General features: G+C 52.3%; 1 protein-coding gene across 8 annotated transcripts in view; it reads right to left on the bottom strand.

Annotated features, from left to right (window-relative positions):
* Window positions 1-6,692: 6,692 nt before the first annotated feature.
* TBATA (thymus, brain and testes associated) overlaps window positions 6,693-17,456 on the bottom strand; it is a 32,682-nt gene continuing 21,918 nt past the window's right edge. For 4 of the 8 annotated variants that reach the window (XM_057737489.1, XM_057737487.1, XM_057737488.1 and 1 more), the window contains exons 4-10: window positions 15,140-15,229; window positions 14,051-14,130; window positions 12,698-12,898; window positions 10,584-10,665; window positions 9,624-9,768; window positions 7,982-8,034; window positions 6,782-7,006 (exon numbers count right to left, since the gene is read on the bottom strand). In XM_057737489.1, the coding sequence (XP_057593472.1) occupies window positions 6,921-7,006; window positions 7,982-8,034; window positions 9,624-9,768; window positions 10,584-10,665; window positions 12,698-12,898; window positions 14,051-14,130; window positions 15,140-15,229 (737 nt within the window). In that variant the 3' untranslated portion in view covers window positions 6,782-6,920. Of the gene's footprint in view, window positions 7,007-7,981; window positions 8,035-9,623; window positions 9,769-10,583; window positions 10,666-12,697; window positions 12,899-14,050; window positions 14,131-15,139; window positions 15,230-17,456 lie in introns of all 8 variants that reach the window. The other 4 variants (XM_057737490.1, XM_057737491.1, XM_057737492.1 and 1 more) reach the window with 4 other exon arrangements.

Below are 17,456 nucleotides of genomic sequence, written 5' to 3'. Positions count from 1 at the left end.
ACAGATGAAGAGGACAGAGACGCAGTTGGTTTGCTGGCTTCCCTGGACCCAGTCTTGTCCAACCCCTCTGTCCAATCCCTCCCTGAAGGAAACAGGGAGAGTATAAACTAGTGACAGTCGGCCCTCTAGCTAATGTTCAGAGAGGAGGGCACACACAGGGCCCAGGTAACCAAAGAGGAGAATCGAGGAACCACCATTTGTGCAAATAAGGGGCTTGGATAGAAGTGCTCCAGATGCAACATAAGCTAAAGCAACAGAAGCCAACATGGCGCCTAGGCAACGATTCTACAGGAAGAAGGGAAGGGAGGAAGGAATCAGAGAAGGGAAGAGCAGGACAGAGGAAGGAGAGCATGCAAAAGAGAGAGGACATACATTCTGGAAGAAGATACACCCAGAAACAGAAGAAAATATTAGATAAGAACTGTCTTGCATTCTCAAGAAATTGAAGACAACCTGAACTCTGAAACAAGAGACCAAAGTTCAGACAAGGGAATAGAATGCGGCGAAAGGGACTAAGAAAAAGAAACAAGGACAAAAATAACACCACTGCAGAGTTAATGAATATAGTAGAGTAACATCAAGGATATAGTTGACAGGATAGAAAAACAAGGCAGTGAAATGGAAGACAGATTTGAGAAAAATCACACAGCCTGCAGAAGAAATTAACCCAATGTGCGGTAGAGATAAACTCTAAAACCACCCTATCAACATATGAGAAGGATGTACTTGTGAGCTGTTTGACCTTGGAAGAATCACTTAACCTCTCTTCTGAATTCTCATCTATAAAACTGTGCTACTATCTACCACATGGAGTTATTATGGGGAGTTATTATGGGGTTAAGAGGATAGGCTCTGTGTATTCAAGCTGCCAGGTTTGAACCATGAATCAGTTGCTTATTGCGTATAGGACCTTGAGCAAATTACTTCTTTTTTTTCAGCTCCTTATCTGTAAAATTGTCATAACAATAGTATCTACCTCATAAGCTTCCAGCATGGATTAAACATGTAAGAGCTGAAGGATACTTCTTGACCTAATTTTATGAATCCGTGAATATTTGTTTATATGTATATATATTTTAAAAATAAATCTATTTATTGGCTGCCTTGGGTCTTTGTTGCTGCATGCAGTCTTCCTCTAGTTGTGGCAAGCTACTCTTCATTGTGGTGTGTGGGCTCCTCATTGTGGTGGCTTCTTTTGTTGCGGAGCATGGGCTCTACGCATGTGGGCTTTAGTAGTTGTGGCATGTGGGCTCGATAGTTGTGGCTCACAGGCTCTAGAGCATAGGCTCAGTAGTTGTGGCACACGGGCTTAGTTGCTCTGCAGCATATGGGATCTTCCTGGAGCAGGGATCAAACCCATGTCCCCTGCATTGGCAGGTGGATTCTTAACCACTGTGCCACCTAGGAAGTCTCTCAGTTTATATATATTTGATATGTAAACTGAGTCAACTCATGCTTAACGGTGAAAAATGAAAGGCAGTCCCATTAAATAATATTAAAATGCCCACTATCATCATTATTTAACATTATTCTCTGGAAGTATTAGCTAATGCAATCAGACAAAAAAAATTTTTAAGGTATAAGTATTTGAAAGGAGATGTGGTTTGAGACATAAAAGAGTTCTGACAAGGGCAAAATTAGATGACCAGAGGAAGAAGGAAAGACTTGATCTTTGTGGCTCTGGGGACAGAGCTAACTTTTGAGCAGCCAGGAAAGGTGATGAGATCTCTGGTATTGTCCTTGTCCAACCTGAAGTTGGATGCCATGTCATGGGTACTACAGCGGTGTGTTCCCATGGGCTGGAAGGGGGCTCGAGAGCTTCTGAGGGACGGGGGGTGATTGTTGAGCCAGAAAACTGGGCAGGGAGAAGCTGACCCCCATGTGTCCTTTAGCCGAGGGTCCCAAGGGTGGTTCCCTCATCTTCAAACTGCTATCTGTTCTAGTCAATGTCTCCCTAGGTGGCACACGGAGAACATTATCACTTTAAACAGTTCTATTTATTTTCATGTGTATGAGAAACTTTTATAAATAATACATCAAAACCATGATTCCACGGGTATTATTGCCGAGGTCAACATTATAACTAAGTGAAAAAAATTTAAAAGGTAAATTTAAAGAACTATAAAGGAATAGTCCAAGTGGTGAACAGTTGTAACAAATTCATGATGGGGTATGAATATGGGTCAAGTGTGGGAACGAAGGGCTCTTGTCAGTGCCTCTGGAGTCTGATGAGCCTGGATTCTAATTCTGGAGCATCTACTTACTAGCTGTGACCTTAGATTATCCAGGATCTCTTTGATCACATGTGATATAATCATCAACTCCTTCTGTACACCCACACTCTTAGCAGCAATTATCCCCAACAGCCAAAAAGCAAAACATCCCAAATGTTCACCGATGGAGAATGGAGAAACAAAATGGAGTATATACATACAAGGGAATATTGTTCAGCCTAAAAAAGGGAAGGAAATTTTGCATATGCTACAACATGGATGAATCTTGAGAACACGATGGTAAGTGAAGCAAGCCAGTCACAAAATGGCATATATTGTATGATTCTACTCGTATGAGGTGCCTAGGACAGTCAAACTGTCTGTTAACAGACAGAAAGTAGAAGGGTGGTTACCTGGGGCTGGGGGGAGGGAGAAGGGGGAGTTAGGGTTTAATGGATATCGAGTTTCAGTTTTGCAAGATGAAAAGGGTTCCGCAGATGGATGGTGGTGATGGTGGCCCAACAATATGTATGTATTTAGTCTCACTGAACCGTACGCGTAACAGTGTTTAAAATGGCAAGTTTTCTGTTAAAAGTGCATAAAAAGCAACAATTTGATTAAGAAGTAATTTGATTGTCTGGTATAATGGGGAAGGATGGGGGAGAATCAGGGCCATCACGTGTGACTGAACCCACAGCTTTGTCTCTTGGAGCAAGGATGAACGATGATGGCGTCATCTCAAAAGCCAGCATTCCTTCCCAGCCGACAAAACAACCCCAAGGGCAGACTGTGGTTGGCCCTGTTTGGGTCACTTGCTTATCCAATCCTTGAACTAGTCATTGTGCCCAGGGGTGGGGCACTCTGGTTGGACAGAGCTGGTTCAGACCCACCTGGAAGGAGTGTGGGGGACATCTGGGCACCCTACAACGGCTTCCATAGTGGCTAAGGAGACTGGATCCCAACGATCCAGAGCCTTAGGAGACCTAGAGCCATAGGAGAGAAGATTAGCAGGGAATATCTGTCTTCATGCTACAGGTAGAGAAGCAGAGGGTGGGGAGAAGAGAAATTCCTGGGCCTGAGCCAAATTCAGAAGTGACCCCAAAGTGGCCATGGGGTCCTGACACCCAGAAGAAGTCACCTCGATGCCCAAACAGGGCCCCAGACAGGGAGCGCTGCTGAGCAGGGCACAGAGGCTCTGCAAAGCCAAGCAGAGCTAACAGGCCACAGCCCAGTAACCAGCCCTCCAACCTGCAAAGGATCTGAGGTCAAGATGGCCCCGTGCAGGTGATGAGGAAGGCAGGCCTGACACCACTTGCATTTCCGGGAAGGCCAGTGACAACTTTGAACGGTGATTTGTGAGATATCTGGAACCTTCCAATTCCCCCATCTGGCTGTCCCCCTGCAGTTCAGCAGTGACTCCCTTAAAACACAGAGAAAGGATGCAGGCCTGTTGGAGGACTTGAAAGAGGGCCAGGGAGTGAGATCAAACCCCGCTGAGCTCCATATCCTAGAGATGGGGGAAGAGGAACCAGGAGAAAGAGGGGGTGAAGTGGCTAGAAGTGAGAGAAGGGTCCATTCCTCTGTCTGGAGACGAGTGGGACTTGGGGTGAGCCTGAGAGATGGCAGCTGGCAGAAAGTAAAGGGCACTGACAGAGGAGCCCACAGCCCCGGGCTTGAACCCACTGCTTACCGGCTATGTGAATTTTGCTGTTACTTGTGCTCTGAGTCTTGGGTCTTCCACCTGTAAAACCTGCCTTACAGGCTGCCGTGAGCATTGAATGAGATCAGTTCATCCCATGCAACCATAGGTCAGCCATCTGTGTTTTTGCAATATAGCAGTTTCCCACACATTTATTTGCATATCACACACTTATTTCCACAGTGTTTCTATGTGCACATGGTTCAGCTCAGGCCCCTTATCTTTCTCCCAATAGACTGCAGAGCTGCTGCGAAAGATCTCATCTGTTCACTGTCTACCCTCAAGGTATACAGGTAAGAAGCCAGGCAGAATAAAAGCTTTGTCTTTAAATGCTTTGACAGTGGGTGCAAAAGCCAGGCAGTGACAGGAGCATTTTGCAGGGAGTTGCAAAAACACACACAGATGGAGAAAGCAAAATAAACCGATTTGAAGGCTGGGCTGAGAAACTTAAAAGAGAGGTACACTCCAGACAGTAAGAAAAGTATGAGAATCTGCAGGGACAGATATTAATCTCATGGCAATATTTCCTGAAAAATTAAAGGTGAGGTATAAGGATTACCTAAAGACCCAGGGCTTTTGTGCCAAGAAGGATGATGTATTTTGGTAGCAAATCGCTTTTAAGTTTTCATTGTGTGGATTTAAAACAAATTATTCATAGTGGAGGAGGGATACACTCTTGTAACCACAAATGCCAAGGAGCAAGGGCCCCATTCCATGAACGGTTCTTCTGTTCAGCTCAGCCCCTAGATGAGGCTGGACAGGGCAAGGTGGGGCTGGAGGGTTTGGGAACAGAGTCTGGAGGAGCTGAACGGCTGCATCGATTAAAAAAATAAATGTGGGAGGAAATTCCTACACATGCTACAACATGGATGAGCCTTGAGGACATCATGCTAAGTGACATAAGCCAGACTCGAAAGGACAAATGGGTAAGATTGTATAATTCCACTAATATGGTATATCTAGAGTAGTCAGATTCAGAGACAGAAAGTAGAGTGTCAGGGACTGGGGAGAGGGGGGAGTGGGGAGTTATCAATGGGTTTCAGAGTTTGAGTTTTGCAAGATGAAAAAAGTTCTGGAGATGGATGGTGGTGATAGTTGCACACAATGTGAATGTAGATAATGACACTGAACTGTACACTTCAAAGTGGTTAAAATGGTTAATTCTGTGTTATGTATATTTCACAGGAAAAAAATTGGAAAAAATAAAAATAGTGTGGGTTCTCTGGGGGCAAACTGGTGGCAGTGTTGAGGACAGGGCAGGAGAAAGTCAGTGAGATGGCAAGGGGCATAGTTTTTTTGTTTTTGTTTTTGTTTTTCTGGCCACACCTCGCGGCATGGGGTATCTTACTTCCCTGAGCAGGGACCAAACCCATGCCCCCTGCAGTGGAATCATGGAGACATAACCACTGGGCTGCCAGGGACGTCCCAGGGCATAGTTATTAAATGCGATGCCGCCACCAGGGAAACATCCCCAGTGGAAGAGTGGCCGAGGACTTTTTTTTTAATTTTTTTTTTTGAGTTGTACTTTTATTTTATTTTATTTTTTAATTTTATTTTATTTTTGGCTGTGTCGGGTCTTAGTTGCAGCAAGCACGTGGGAATTTTCGTTGCAGCATGCAGGCTTCTCTCTAGTTGTGGCGTGTGGGTTTTCTCTCTAGTTGTGGTGCACGAGCTCCAGAGCATGTGGGTTCTGTAGCTTGCGGCAGGCGGGATCAGTAGTTGTGGGGAGTGGGCTTAGTTGCCCCACGTCATGTGGGATATTAGTTCTCCAAACAGGGATCAAACCCGCGTCACCTGCATTGGAAGGTGGATTCTTTACCACTGGACCAGCAGGGAAGTCCCGTGGCCAAGGATTTTGAAAAACAAGATGATTTAGTATTGACCGTGAAGCTGTTTGCTGGATTCACAGCAAATCTCCATCCAGCCCCTGATCTTGGTTGAAGCCTGCTGGGCACAAGCTTTGTGTGAATGGGTCATCTGAATTGATGTGGGGGGAAGGGGGCAGTGCTGGGAGGATAGAATGGAGCCACAATCCATTGACTGAACTAAGTCAGTAGAAGTAGGAGCTCAGAGCCACAGGTGACCATGAGATTGTAAACACTCAATGCCGACTCTTCCACTCCCACCCAAGCAATTTGCAGAAATCTCAAGGAAGACATTGGACTTCCCAGAGGGTCAAGGCCATCTTCTCTGTATCTTAAAGGATAGAGACACACCCCAGCTGCATCTGGGTCATGTGTATATAGCGTCCCTTTCCTTCTTGATCTTGCCAAGCACCATTTTGCTAACCCTATGCTCTTCAGGAATGTAACCATAACTTTTGGTGAGGGTTGCTGTTCGTAAGGCAGCAGAGCACAGCAGATAGGAGCAGGGATTCTAGAACCAGACATGTTGTGTTTGGATCCTGGTTCTCACTTACTGTGTGGCCTTGGACAAGTTAATTCACCTTTCTGAGCCTTGCTCAGTTTTTTTATCTATAAAATGGGAGTGATTCTCTACCTCATAGAGCTTTGGGGAGCATCAAATATAGTACTACATATAAAGTACATGGTGTTCATCATTAGCTAGTACTAAGTCCTGCCTCAGTGCCTGGTAGGAACTCAATAATTGGTATGGATGAGTATTCTAAAGTGGCCTGTGAGTTCCCAGCCTCTGCTCTAATCTACCCAGAGCCCTGTGAGTCTTGGCTCAAGGAGGAGCAGAGCCCCGTCTACCACCTGCCCTTTCCGTTCTCTGGAACGTGACAGAAGCAGGGAAGTCCCACATGGGGAGGCTTTCTCCAAGGGAGTCGGGATGGTTTGGTACAGCTCATCCCCCCTCCTGGAGCAAACTACCCAAGAACAGACCTCCTGCTGATTGGAGAGTGGAACTGTCCTCTTAAGGGGAAGACAGTATTTTAATAGGCTCCATGTGATAGGAAAACCGGTGTCGCTGTTGAGGAGGTGGGGGCTGAATCTTTGAACGCAGGGGCTTTTCTTGACCAAGGTGGGCAAAGTGGCGCGAACTCCTCAGCCCTCTGCCTCTGGCTTTGCCGCCTTCTCTTCTGGGTTCTGGCTGGAGTGCACCTGAAGAACTTGTGCTTTCCCGATGTTCTCTGGGAGAGAGGGGGACACAGCAGGCAGGAGAGCGTGAGGGGCCGTGCCCCTACCTGGGAGCTGCCCAGGAGATCTGGGGAGACCCCTTCTCCCCGCCAGACCTCGGGGGATGTGTGCGCCTGGGTCAAGCCAGGCTCCTGCTTGGGATCTCCTGGCAACCCGGGAGGGGCTGACTCCCTTCCCCCAGCCTCACACCACCCTCTCCTACATCCAGGTCACAGATGTCTGCGAAGTACCTACTCTGTCAGACATGCCACCGGCACACAGGGCCCTTTACAGTCTAATGGGGGTTAACAGTGTACATCGAGAATACCTGTCCTCGCCTCTCCCCTCCAACCTTCCTTCCCCCCTCCCCCCGCCCCGGTCTCCCTCATCCCCTCTGGACCCCCCCATGGCAGCCAGAGGGGTCCCACCACGCCCTGCTCATAACCCTCCAGGGAACCCCATGCCCTCTGCCTGAGACCGCAGGCCTGGCCTTTCCCCCGTCTTATTTCTTACCACTGACTCCAACCCACAAGGCTCCGGCCACCCTGGCCTGTCTGCTCTTTCACCAACACACCAAGGGTGGAGACCCTGCTTGCAGGCTCTCCCTTGACCCAGAGAGGGCTAGATCCTTCCTGCCTCTCGGCTCAAGGGCCCCTCCCCACCCTGCCAGTTCTCCTGACTGCCTCATCACCCTGTTATCTTCCTTATGGCACCTGTCCCCCTCAGGTGTCTTTGTGGTCTACACTCCTCGCCCTAGGACGGAGGCTCCACGGCAGCAGGAACTCATCTCCAAATTCTCCCCCAGTGATCCCAGAGGCTAGCATCTCGGTACTAATTAAGGATCTGCTGAGTGAGTGAGTGGACGGATGGATGAAATGAGCAGCTTCTTTGGGCAGGGACCCATCTCCAGGGGGTTCTTGAATCCCTCAAGGAACCTAGCCATGGTGGGCCTCAGTGAGCTCCCAATGACCTGCTGTGTGGACTCTCACCTGGTTTTTCGCTTTTTGATAGAGGTGGTGTCTTCGTCTTCTTCGGGGATTGGCTAAAACCAACACAAGGAGAGGCTGGGAAGGTCAGGCTGGAGCTGAGTGGCAGGGCAGGCAGGGAGGTGGAGAAGTTGCCCCAGGGAGAGACAAGAGCCCCCCCCCCCCCCGGAGAGCCAACAGATGTCTGTCCAGGGATGGCCCCGCCCTGAGCAGGACCCCCACCAAATGTGACTCCATCACCTGCTGCGGCCACAGGGAACCGAGTCCCTTCTGTAGGGAGCTTAGGGAGGCCAGTGCACCGGCCCTCCCTTGGCCTACTGCTCCCCTACAGAGAACCCTTCCTGTGTGAGTGGGGAAGCCCGGAGCCCTGCTTCCCTAATGAACTACTGACGAGCTCGGATAACGCTCGTATCTTGTATTGGCTTTGCACTTCAGCAAGTCTTTTGATGTACCCGATGCAATTTTTCTTCTCTTTGACCCTGGGAGATGGGGTTTTGAGAAGATGAAACGGAGGCTCGCAGATGGGAGGTGGTTTGCCCAAGGTCACAGGGAAGCTGCCTTGCCACTGTGCCGCCCCTGGTCTCAAAGTGGAAAACAAAACCAAGTCCAGGGCCAGAGCAGGCACCCACACCTTCAACGCATCCAGGCCAGCACAGCATCCCACCCTCTTCTCACCAATCTGCCTGCACTCCAGCCACTCCTAAACTTAACATTCCCTAGCGCTTCTCATTCCTGACTTCCACTCCTGACTTTCCCCACCCTCTCATTGTTTGTTCAAATCCTATTCATCCCAGCAGTGTTCCCCAGGCGCTGTCAGACATACTCAGGTGATTGTTGGAAATACACATCTCCATGTTCACCCCGACCTGTGTCTACTGTGTGACAATCTCGAGGCATCTGCCTTTTAAATAGGCTCCTCGGTGAATCTGAGCACCGTTGGGCTTGGAAGTCAGCTAAGCCTGAGTCTGAATCTCAGTTTTTCTGCTGCCCAGCCAGATGACTTTGGGCTGTCATTCAACGGTTCCTGAGCCTCAGCTTTCTCATCTGTAAAATGGAGGTCATACTGCCTCTGTGGGTGGCTATATGGACCAGAAATGTGTTAAATGCCCCGTGGGGTCAGGCACACACAGTAGGCACTCAGCATCGCTGGTCCCATGGCTGACACTCAGGCCCCGCTCCCCTCCTGTGTGCGGCCTCCCCTCAGCTCCCCTTTCTCCAGCTCATAATTAGTCCTCTTCAGCCATCCAGAGGACTTAATACCCGCATAAAGGTACTTCTGCCTGCCTTGCGTTACCATTCCTTCTCTGCTTTTGTCTTCCAAAGGACCGAGAGCTTCTGGAGAGCCAGGTGTGGCTTCCCGAGCCCTGTCTTGCCGCAACAGACACAGGTCACCGCTTGGCATCCCCCACAGCTGGCCCCCGGAGCCTGATCTGGCAGAGTAAGCCTTTGAGCCACACAGGCAGAAGTGGGGGGCCCAGGGGAGAGCCTGGGCCTCTTCCTCCAGGACAGGCTTAGGCAGCCCAGGCTCTGGCCAGCACCGGGCTCCCTCCGCTGGCCTCCACTGGCCTCACCTGGGAGGACAGGTGGCTGAGTATGAGGGAGCACGTCTGGGAACAGAGGGGCAGGTGAGGGGTGCGAAGCCCACCTGTAGGGTCGCTGCTGCCTCTCTTGAAGTGGCTCTTGAATTTCCTGGAGCTGGTTCAGGAGCTTGTCTGCTGGGATAGAGGCTAGAGGCTGGGGAAGGAGCTGAGCCACTGCTGTCTGCAGGAGCCCTAGCGCCATGTCTTTCTCTGCAAACACAGCCGGGGAAGAATCCTCAGGGGCAAGGCCTCAGCCCCCATCCTGCTGCTGGGGGGGACCGGCAGGGAGCAGGGCCTCCAGCTCTTCTGCCCAGCAGGCCTGGACGGCAACTTCTAACCATCTCACGTTCTACCCCCAGGGGCCCGTGGGGAGGGCCGCACTTCCCTCTGGCCCGTGTGTGTGCAGGGTGCCTTGGCCTTCCACACCTCTGTCGTGTGTGCCTGGTTCTTGGTCCACCTGCCACTACACCCCCTGGCCCTCTGGGAAGCCTGCTGGGGACGCCCCCTCCTGCTTCTCCTTCTCCTCCGCTCTCCCGTCCAATCAGATCTCTAGTTCTCCTCACTCCCCACCCTCCCACTTGGATACACCCTCCCCCCCCCGCCCCCAGTGTGTATGCATGCATCTATTTTTGTGTTGAGGTGCACCTGTATGTGCTCTTCTGTGTGTGTATTTGCATCTCTGCAAATGCACGTGCACTTCCCACAGTGGTGCATTAAAGCCTGTGTCTGCTGAGTATGGCCTCTGAGTGTCTGCCTCCCAGGGGCTGAGGCCTGTGGTCAGCGTGGAGAAGGGGGTTGCCTCTAAGGAGCAGGGTCGTGGACACCCTGCTGAGGAGTGTGGGAGAGGGAACAGTGACGTTGTCTAGCTGGAAAAGGTTAGTTTGGGGCTCCAAAAAGGAGGAGACGCCCCCGTGTACGGCCCTGGGGTGGGAGCCAAGTGACATCTGAGTCCTGTAGAAACAGTGGACACGGCCCTCAGCAGCCTCCACTCAGACAAGGTTCTGGGCCCGGGACTGGGTCCTCACCCTTGGGGGGAGCGTAGAGTAGCCAGAACTGGATAGCATTCAATGAGTCTGTTTGCAGGACTTGAGAAAGCAGCTCCAGGATCTGTGGGCAGAAGGACAGGCCTGAGTCAACCGGGCTGGGCAGCATGTGCTAGCTGGCTGCACAGCCGCCCTGCCCCGTGCCATGAAGTGGTCCCGCAGAGCCCTTGCTTGGCTAGATTGGTTCCCACAATGGTCCCTGCCTCCCCTCTGCACGGAACTTTACACTATGTAGAAACTTTTCTCTGCCTGTAGCCCTGGAGGAAGATTCTTAACCTTCCTGCTGGGCAGATGAGGCATTTAAAGCCTCAAGAGAAGATGGCATGCAGCAGAGATGTTGTGGCAGAATGAAGCCTCAGAATCAGACACCTGGACCTCTCATCCCTGAGCCCTCTTGGGGTTGGTTGTACCCCAAAGTCCCTCACTGGGAAGGCAAGGTCAGTGCTGGCCTGTCAGCTCCTCAGAGACGCACCGAGTCTCGAATGCTCGGGTCCTTGGTGTGGGGATTTCAGGGACCCCACGGGCCTCCCCTCCCTGAAGTTCCCAAGTTCAGAGTCTGGAGATGTGAGCAAAGAGGTGGGATGATCCCTGTGGGCGGCCTGAGGGTCGGAGTCAGCTGGTTCTGTGCCCTGCTCCGCCGGGGGCTGCTTCCTGCCCAGTGCCACGCACGCTTCCCTCCCAACCGCCTTCTCAGCCTCTGGCGTCTTCGCTCCTTCAGGGCCCTTTCCCCACTGCGTCCTCCAGTCAAGGATCACCGGCAAGAGATCCAGCTCTGTCTTAGAGGGGCTATGGGGGCTCCCTAGGCCGGGCTGCCGATGGCGGGTGTGCCTATGTGGAGCTGGGGCCCGCGGTGGGAGGCGGAGCCCCCGGAGTCCTAGGAAAAGTAGGGTCCCCCCGGCACTTGGCAGTCAGTTTCGCCAGGACCGGAGGGGCTCTGAGAGTGGCCAGCAGGTCTTCCTTACCCCTGGCAGAGCGGAAACTGGGCCAGGCCTCTCCCCAAGCCCGCAACTGCCAGGCTGCACCCCTCCCCCACATCCCCGGGTACCTGCCCGCCCGCTGAGGTGACCCCCGTCCCCCATCTGCCTGGGCCCCTTCTCCGTTCTCTGCATCCAACTTACCTGCCCTGTGCCCCCTCCCCACAGGACCTGAGAACCTACTTCCAGGCAGGGTGAGGTCGCCCTATGGTGGAGAAAGCACTATGTTCTAGTCCCTGCTATGCTGCTCCCTATCTGGGGAGCTGGGCCTCAGGCTGTCCCCTGGCAGAGCCTCAGCCTCCACATCTGTGGAATGGGGATCCTGGCCCTGCTTGCTCTATCTATTCCCTGAACTGTCATAGGGCTCCAAGGGGACTGCGTGCTTTAAAGTGCTGGTCACAGGGAAGGTGTCAAGATGCTGTCACGGTCTGGCCTCTCCTGGAGAACGCGTGCGCCTTTGAACAGAGACTCTGACTGCCTTGCCCACTGGCACAAGTCCTTGCGTGCCTCTGAGGGCCCCATGGGAAACTCAAACACAGAAGAGGAGGCTTTATGCTTTGCTGCAGCACAGACCAGACTGCTCCAGGGTGTGGGAAGGTGGCTGGGACCAGCCTTGCAGGCTGCAGGGGCAGCACGCTGGGTGTGGTGAGGAGGCACCAGGCAGGGCCTCCACCTCCAGGCCGGGCCTCCACCTCCAGGCTGGGCCTCCACCTCCAGGCAGGGCCTCCACCTCCAGGCTTTTCATCCCACCACCTTGAGCCCTTCCTTAATTCATCAGGTGCCACAGCTGGACCAGACCTTGTGCTAATGTTTCCATGCTCCCAGTTTGGCTAAATCATGGAACTAAGGTCCCGAGGGAGAAAGGACTTAGAGAGGGAAAGGCTCACACAGAAACCTAGAGGCAGCTGGGGATTGGAATCCAGACTCCTGACTCCCAGGTCTGGGGTTTTTGAGTCTTACGGTCTCAGGTGCAAGGCTCCCTGGGAGAAGCCAAGCTTGCAAGCAGTTTGCGAGGGTCCTAGTTGGATCTCGGTGAGCCTGGGAGCAGGTACCACCATGTTCTCTGCCCTCAGACTAGGGCCTCTTTAGGGTCTACAGCCGCCAACCTTCCCAGCGCCTCACCAGCAACTCCTGATCCTGCAGGATGAAGGTCTGGTCTCCTCCATCTCTGCTTGCAGGGGCGTTTCGTACACCCTGGCGGGAGTGGCGGCGAGCTGTGGCCCGGGTGGAAGCAGGGATGAGCCTACCAGTCTCTGCTGAGTACTTTGCCCCCTGTTCCCGCTGAGGCTCCTCCTTCTGCTGGGAAAAAAGCGGCCAGAGACTCTAGGCGGAAAGGGAGAAAGAGGAGAAAGCGAAGGGGAAAAGGGGAAAAGGCAGAGGAGGAGCCCAGGGACTCAGGATATCCACCAGGCCAGCCCCACCCTGTCCTAGACCCCTCTTGCCAGTGGGGGCAGCCCTTCCATTAGAGCCATGGCTCTTCCTGCTGGAGTTTCACTGAATGTTGGCGGCCCCCATGGTTCTCAGGTGGTCCTTGTACTTCTTCCTGGGTAGGCCCTCCCCATACCCCTCCCCCAGCCCATCAGAGATTTGAAAAATGCCCTGCACCAAGGCCCCCACTGCCTACCTTAACTCTTAGCTCAGCTGCCCCCAGATCTGTCCCCCACAGCTTGGCCTCCTTTCTTTGCCCTGGGAAACCTTCCTGAGCCATGCCTGCAGGTACAAGGCCTGGGACCTCCTGTCCCTGGAACTCCAGTTAAAACTGGTAGTATCCTTCTCCCCATTTTAAATATAAGAAAACTGAGACCCAGACAGCTTAGCTGAGTTGCCTCGAGTGTCACAGCGAGTTAGCTGCAGAGCAGGGACGGGAACGCTGCTGCCCAAGACAAGGGCAGTACCAGATTCAGCCTGTCCTAAAGCCAGTTCCAACTATCTTCAAGCTGCCGCCCACTTGTCTTTACTGGTTTATCAATAAATAGCATCCAGGAGGCCACCCCCATCCTGTCTGAAATTCTTCAGTGATTTTCCACCCCTTATCAGATCAGACATGAAACTAGGTTCAGAAATGAGAAGCAAGCTGATCTTGCCCACATCCAAAGTCAGCCCTCCTCCCACCTTCTCCCGCACTGCTGCCCACTTGTCCCCTGTACTTCAGCCCTCTGGTCTCTAATGACGTCCTGCATTTTCCAGCTTGTGAGCGTCTGTGCTGTGTGCCTCCACTAGGAACGCCTCCCCCATCCACTTCTAAACTATGAACCCTTCTTGGATTTCTCCACCAGGTACGTTCTGTCCTCTGAACCCTCACTGTGACCCTCTCCCTGCGGTTGTATTCATGGGCCCTCCCCTGTGCCAACAGCGTCGCCTCCCGGGAAGGCTTGCCCTACTCTGGTCTGCTTGAAGCCACGTGGGAGGGATTTAATTACAAGGGAGTCGGTCCATTTCATCTCTTCTCAGACAGTTCCTTTGTTCTGCACCCACCTCCTTGTTCTTCATCTCATTCTCCTTGGTGAAGATGGCCACCCGGGAAGCCAGGTCTTTCAACTCCTTCTTCCAGGCCTCTGGGAGGAGGGGACAAGATCTAGCCAACTGGTACGTAGGGCCCTCTTCCCCGCCCTCCCCGTACACTGGGTGCGGGGAGGACTCTAGGTGGAAGAGCCTCCTCTCCTCCCCGTCTTCCTGCCCTGCATCTTAAAGGGAGGGGTAGTTTCACAGGAGTGGTGGAGCCCTTGAGGGAAGGAGTAGGAATCACACCATTTGTGGGTGTGTGTGTGTGATGGCTGCTATACTGATGTCCTAGCCTGTGGCTGTACTGGGAGGTGCTGGTGAATGTTCGGCTACATGTGCCAAGATATTTGTGATTTAGTCTAGCTTTGCCTCCGTTAGGAACTCAAAGCCAGGACAGAGATTCAGTCACTATGCTGTGCCAGTTACTGACATACTGAGTGACTCCTGGCGAGGTTGGTAAAGAGCATGGCAGCAAGCCTTCCAAGCCTCTCTGCCCCTTCTGCAGGGTCCTCCCTGCCCTTAAGGGAAAGGGTAAGGCTTGGCAGAGCAAAGGCCTCTGAAATGCTGCCCTCATCACTTTGCCCCCCCCCCCCCCCCGCCCCCGCACTGTCTATGGCGGACTGCTCTGATTGGCTGGTGCCTGAGCACACAGGTTACAAAATACAGTATTTCCAAAACTTCCTAGCTAGAGCTGTAAGTCACGTGGCCATTGCTCTCAGTAAGTCACGTGACTATCGCCCAAATCTGCTTGTCCTCAGACATCTCAAAGCCAAGCAGAGGTGCATTTCGAGGACCCGGGGGGTGGAGGGTAATGAAAATGCAGCTGTCCAAGGAAGTAGGAACAGTGGGGCTCCCCACCGGGGGGGCCCCCCCGCCCCCGCCCCCGCCCCCAACCTAAGAGCAATGGCCCTTTCTTGCTCAGGCATCCGCCCAAGCCAGGCAGCCCTTGGGGACAGGGACAACCCGAGGTAGAGGGGCTGTGGCCCAAGTACCCACCAGAGGAAAGCTGGGGATCCCGATTGGACAGCGGGTCTCCAATGGGGACCGAGGTGGTGGGCATACCGATCAGATAGCGGGATGAGAGTGTGGCTTGAGGTGAGGCGGCCAGAGAGGGCTCGTCCCTGACAACACAGACAGGCTTCCCGGTGAGATCTGTGAAGGGTCAGAGGCTGTGGGAGGGGGGGCCTGAGTGGACCCCAAGAACTCCAGGGGGCTGGGAAGAGGCTGGTGAGCAGCGGGAGCACTTGGCCCACTTCTTCCAGTAACCGCAAGCTCAGAGATCTCTAGAGCTGGGAGGGCCCCTGCAACCACTGTGACCTCACCCCTGGGGACACTTCGAATGGCAGCGAAAGCTTGCACTCAAGGTTGCGCAGCAAGTCAGGCAGAGGTGAGACAAGAACCTGGGCTTCCTGGGACCCTAGTCCTGGGGTCCTTTCAGTTTTCTTTTTTTTTTTTCCTTCCCACACTCCCTGTCCAGCCCCTCTAAGTCATCACCAATCATCGAGTTAACTTTTGTCAAATAATTTTCTTGTATGTATGATCTTGATCAAATAATGTTTCTCCTTTTTTTCTATTAATTTGGTCAATTTTTCTATTAAATTGGTCAATTAAAGTGATCAATTTTAAAAATCAAAGTATAGTTGATTTACAGTATTGTGTTAGTTTCAGGTATACAGCCAAAGAGATTCAGTTATATATATATTTTTCAGTTTATTTTCAATTATAGATATTGAAATATAAATACAAGATATTGACTATAATACCCTGTGCTACAGAGTGAATCCTGGTTGCCTATTTGGTCCTTTCGGTTTTCTATGACAGGGCAATGAAGTGAGCACACAGAGGCAGGCAGCTTCAAGAAGAGGACGTGGGGGCATTAAGCCACAGTTTGTGATGAGAGGGGCCTGGGCTCAAATCACAGGGAGTGAGACCCTCTGGATAAAACTTCAGGCCACGTGTCTGTCAGCCTTGCAGGACTGAGTGCACGGCAGCCTGGAGGTGGTTAGAGACAGTTTATACGTGAGGACCCTCCGGTCTAAGGTTTGTGTGTTATTATAGCATCATGAGACAGTGAAGCTTTGGGGAACAGCCTGGTTAGGACTTAACCTGGTTGCTCACATTCTCTTCCCGAAACACTTTCCTTTGGTGCCAGGACCCCTCACTCTCTCGGGTTCTCCTAGCTCACCAGCCACTCCTCTGCTGCTTCCTCTTCATCTCCTCAACGCCTAGCCTTGGGGTCCCCAGGTTCAGGCCAGGTACTCCCCTGCATCTACACAGCCCCTGATGATCCCATCCAGCACGCCACTTCAGGCACCACCCCGATGTGAATGGCTCTCACGTTTGTGTGTCTGCCCCAAACAGACCCGACTGCCTACGCGGCATCTCCCCTTGGAATTCTAAGAGGTATCTCACATGTTGCATCTCCCATGTCCCAGACCAAACCCCTGACCCTCCCCATCCACCGCTGGCCCCTTCTGTAGGCTCCTCTGTCTCAGCCGATGCAACTCCAGTTTTCCAGTTACTCAGGCCCAACACCTGGGAGTCAGCCTGACTCCTCTCTCCCTCTCATACTCCATTTTTAATCCATTGGCAAATCCCATTGGCCTTACCTTCTGTATATCACTAGAGCAGGGCCACTAACCCCTCCATTACTACCTCCCTGGTCCAAGCCACCATCCATTCAGAAGCCTGTAGGTCCCTCTGTTACTTGTTTGCTCTCACACCTTCCAATGGCTCCCATCTGACTCTGTGAGATGGCTGAATGGTGACCATGGGGAGCTCCAAGGCTCACACGATGTGGGTCCCGCTGCCTCTCTCATGCATCTCCTTTCCCCTTCTCCTTACTCTGCTCCGGCCACACCGACTTCCTTCTGTTCCTCCAACAAGAGCCAGGATGCTCTTGCCTCAAGGCCTTTGTCCTTGCTGTTCCCTCTGCCTGGGACTCTCTTCCCCCTGAGAACCACATGGGTTATGCCCTGTCTTCCTTAATTCTTTGCTCAAATATCATGCTATTGGTCAGGCCTCTACTCTATATACAGTATAGCCTTGGCACTTACCACCTTCTGGCACCTTATCTGTTTCCTATTCTTCCCCACCAAAGAGTCAGCTCTGTGAGGCAGGGGCCATCTGTCTTAGTCTCTGTCATAACCCCAGGACCTAAAAACATGCTTGCACCCAGAGTTTGCACTCATTAGATGTTTGATGGATACATAGCTGAGTGGATGAAATGGCCCGAGTTGGAGAAGAGAGCGCAGCTCTGGAGGAGAACATTCATCCCCTTCTCTGATTTGTAAAATGGGAGAATCAGCAGTGACGTAAATCCTGTTGGGTACACCGTCTGCCCTCGGAACCCACCCCACCACCGCCCCAGGTTGAGTCT

Source organism: Hippopotamus amphibius, chromosome 5, assembly GCF_030028045.1.
Source record: "Hippopotamus amphibius kiboko isolate mHipAmp2 chromosome 5, mHipAmp2.hap2, whole genome shotgun sequence".
Classification (NCBI taxonomy): Eukaryota; Metazoa; Chordata; class Mammalia; order Artiodactyla; family Hippopotamidae; genus Hippopotamus; species Hippopotamus amphibius.
Note: the sequence above shows the minus strand (reverse complement) of the source record. Positions and strands in the feature narration are given on the sequence as shown.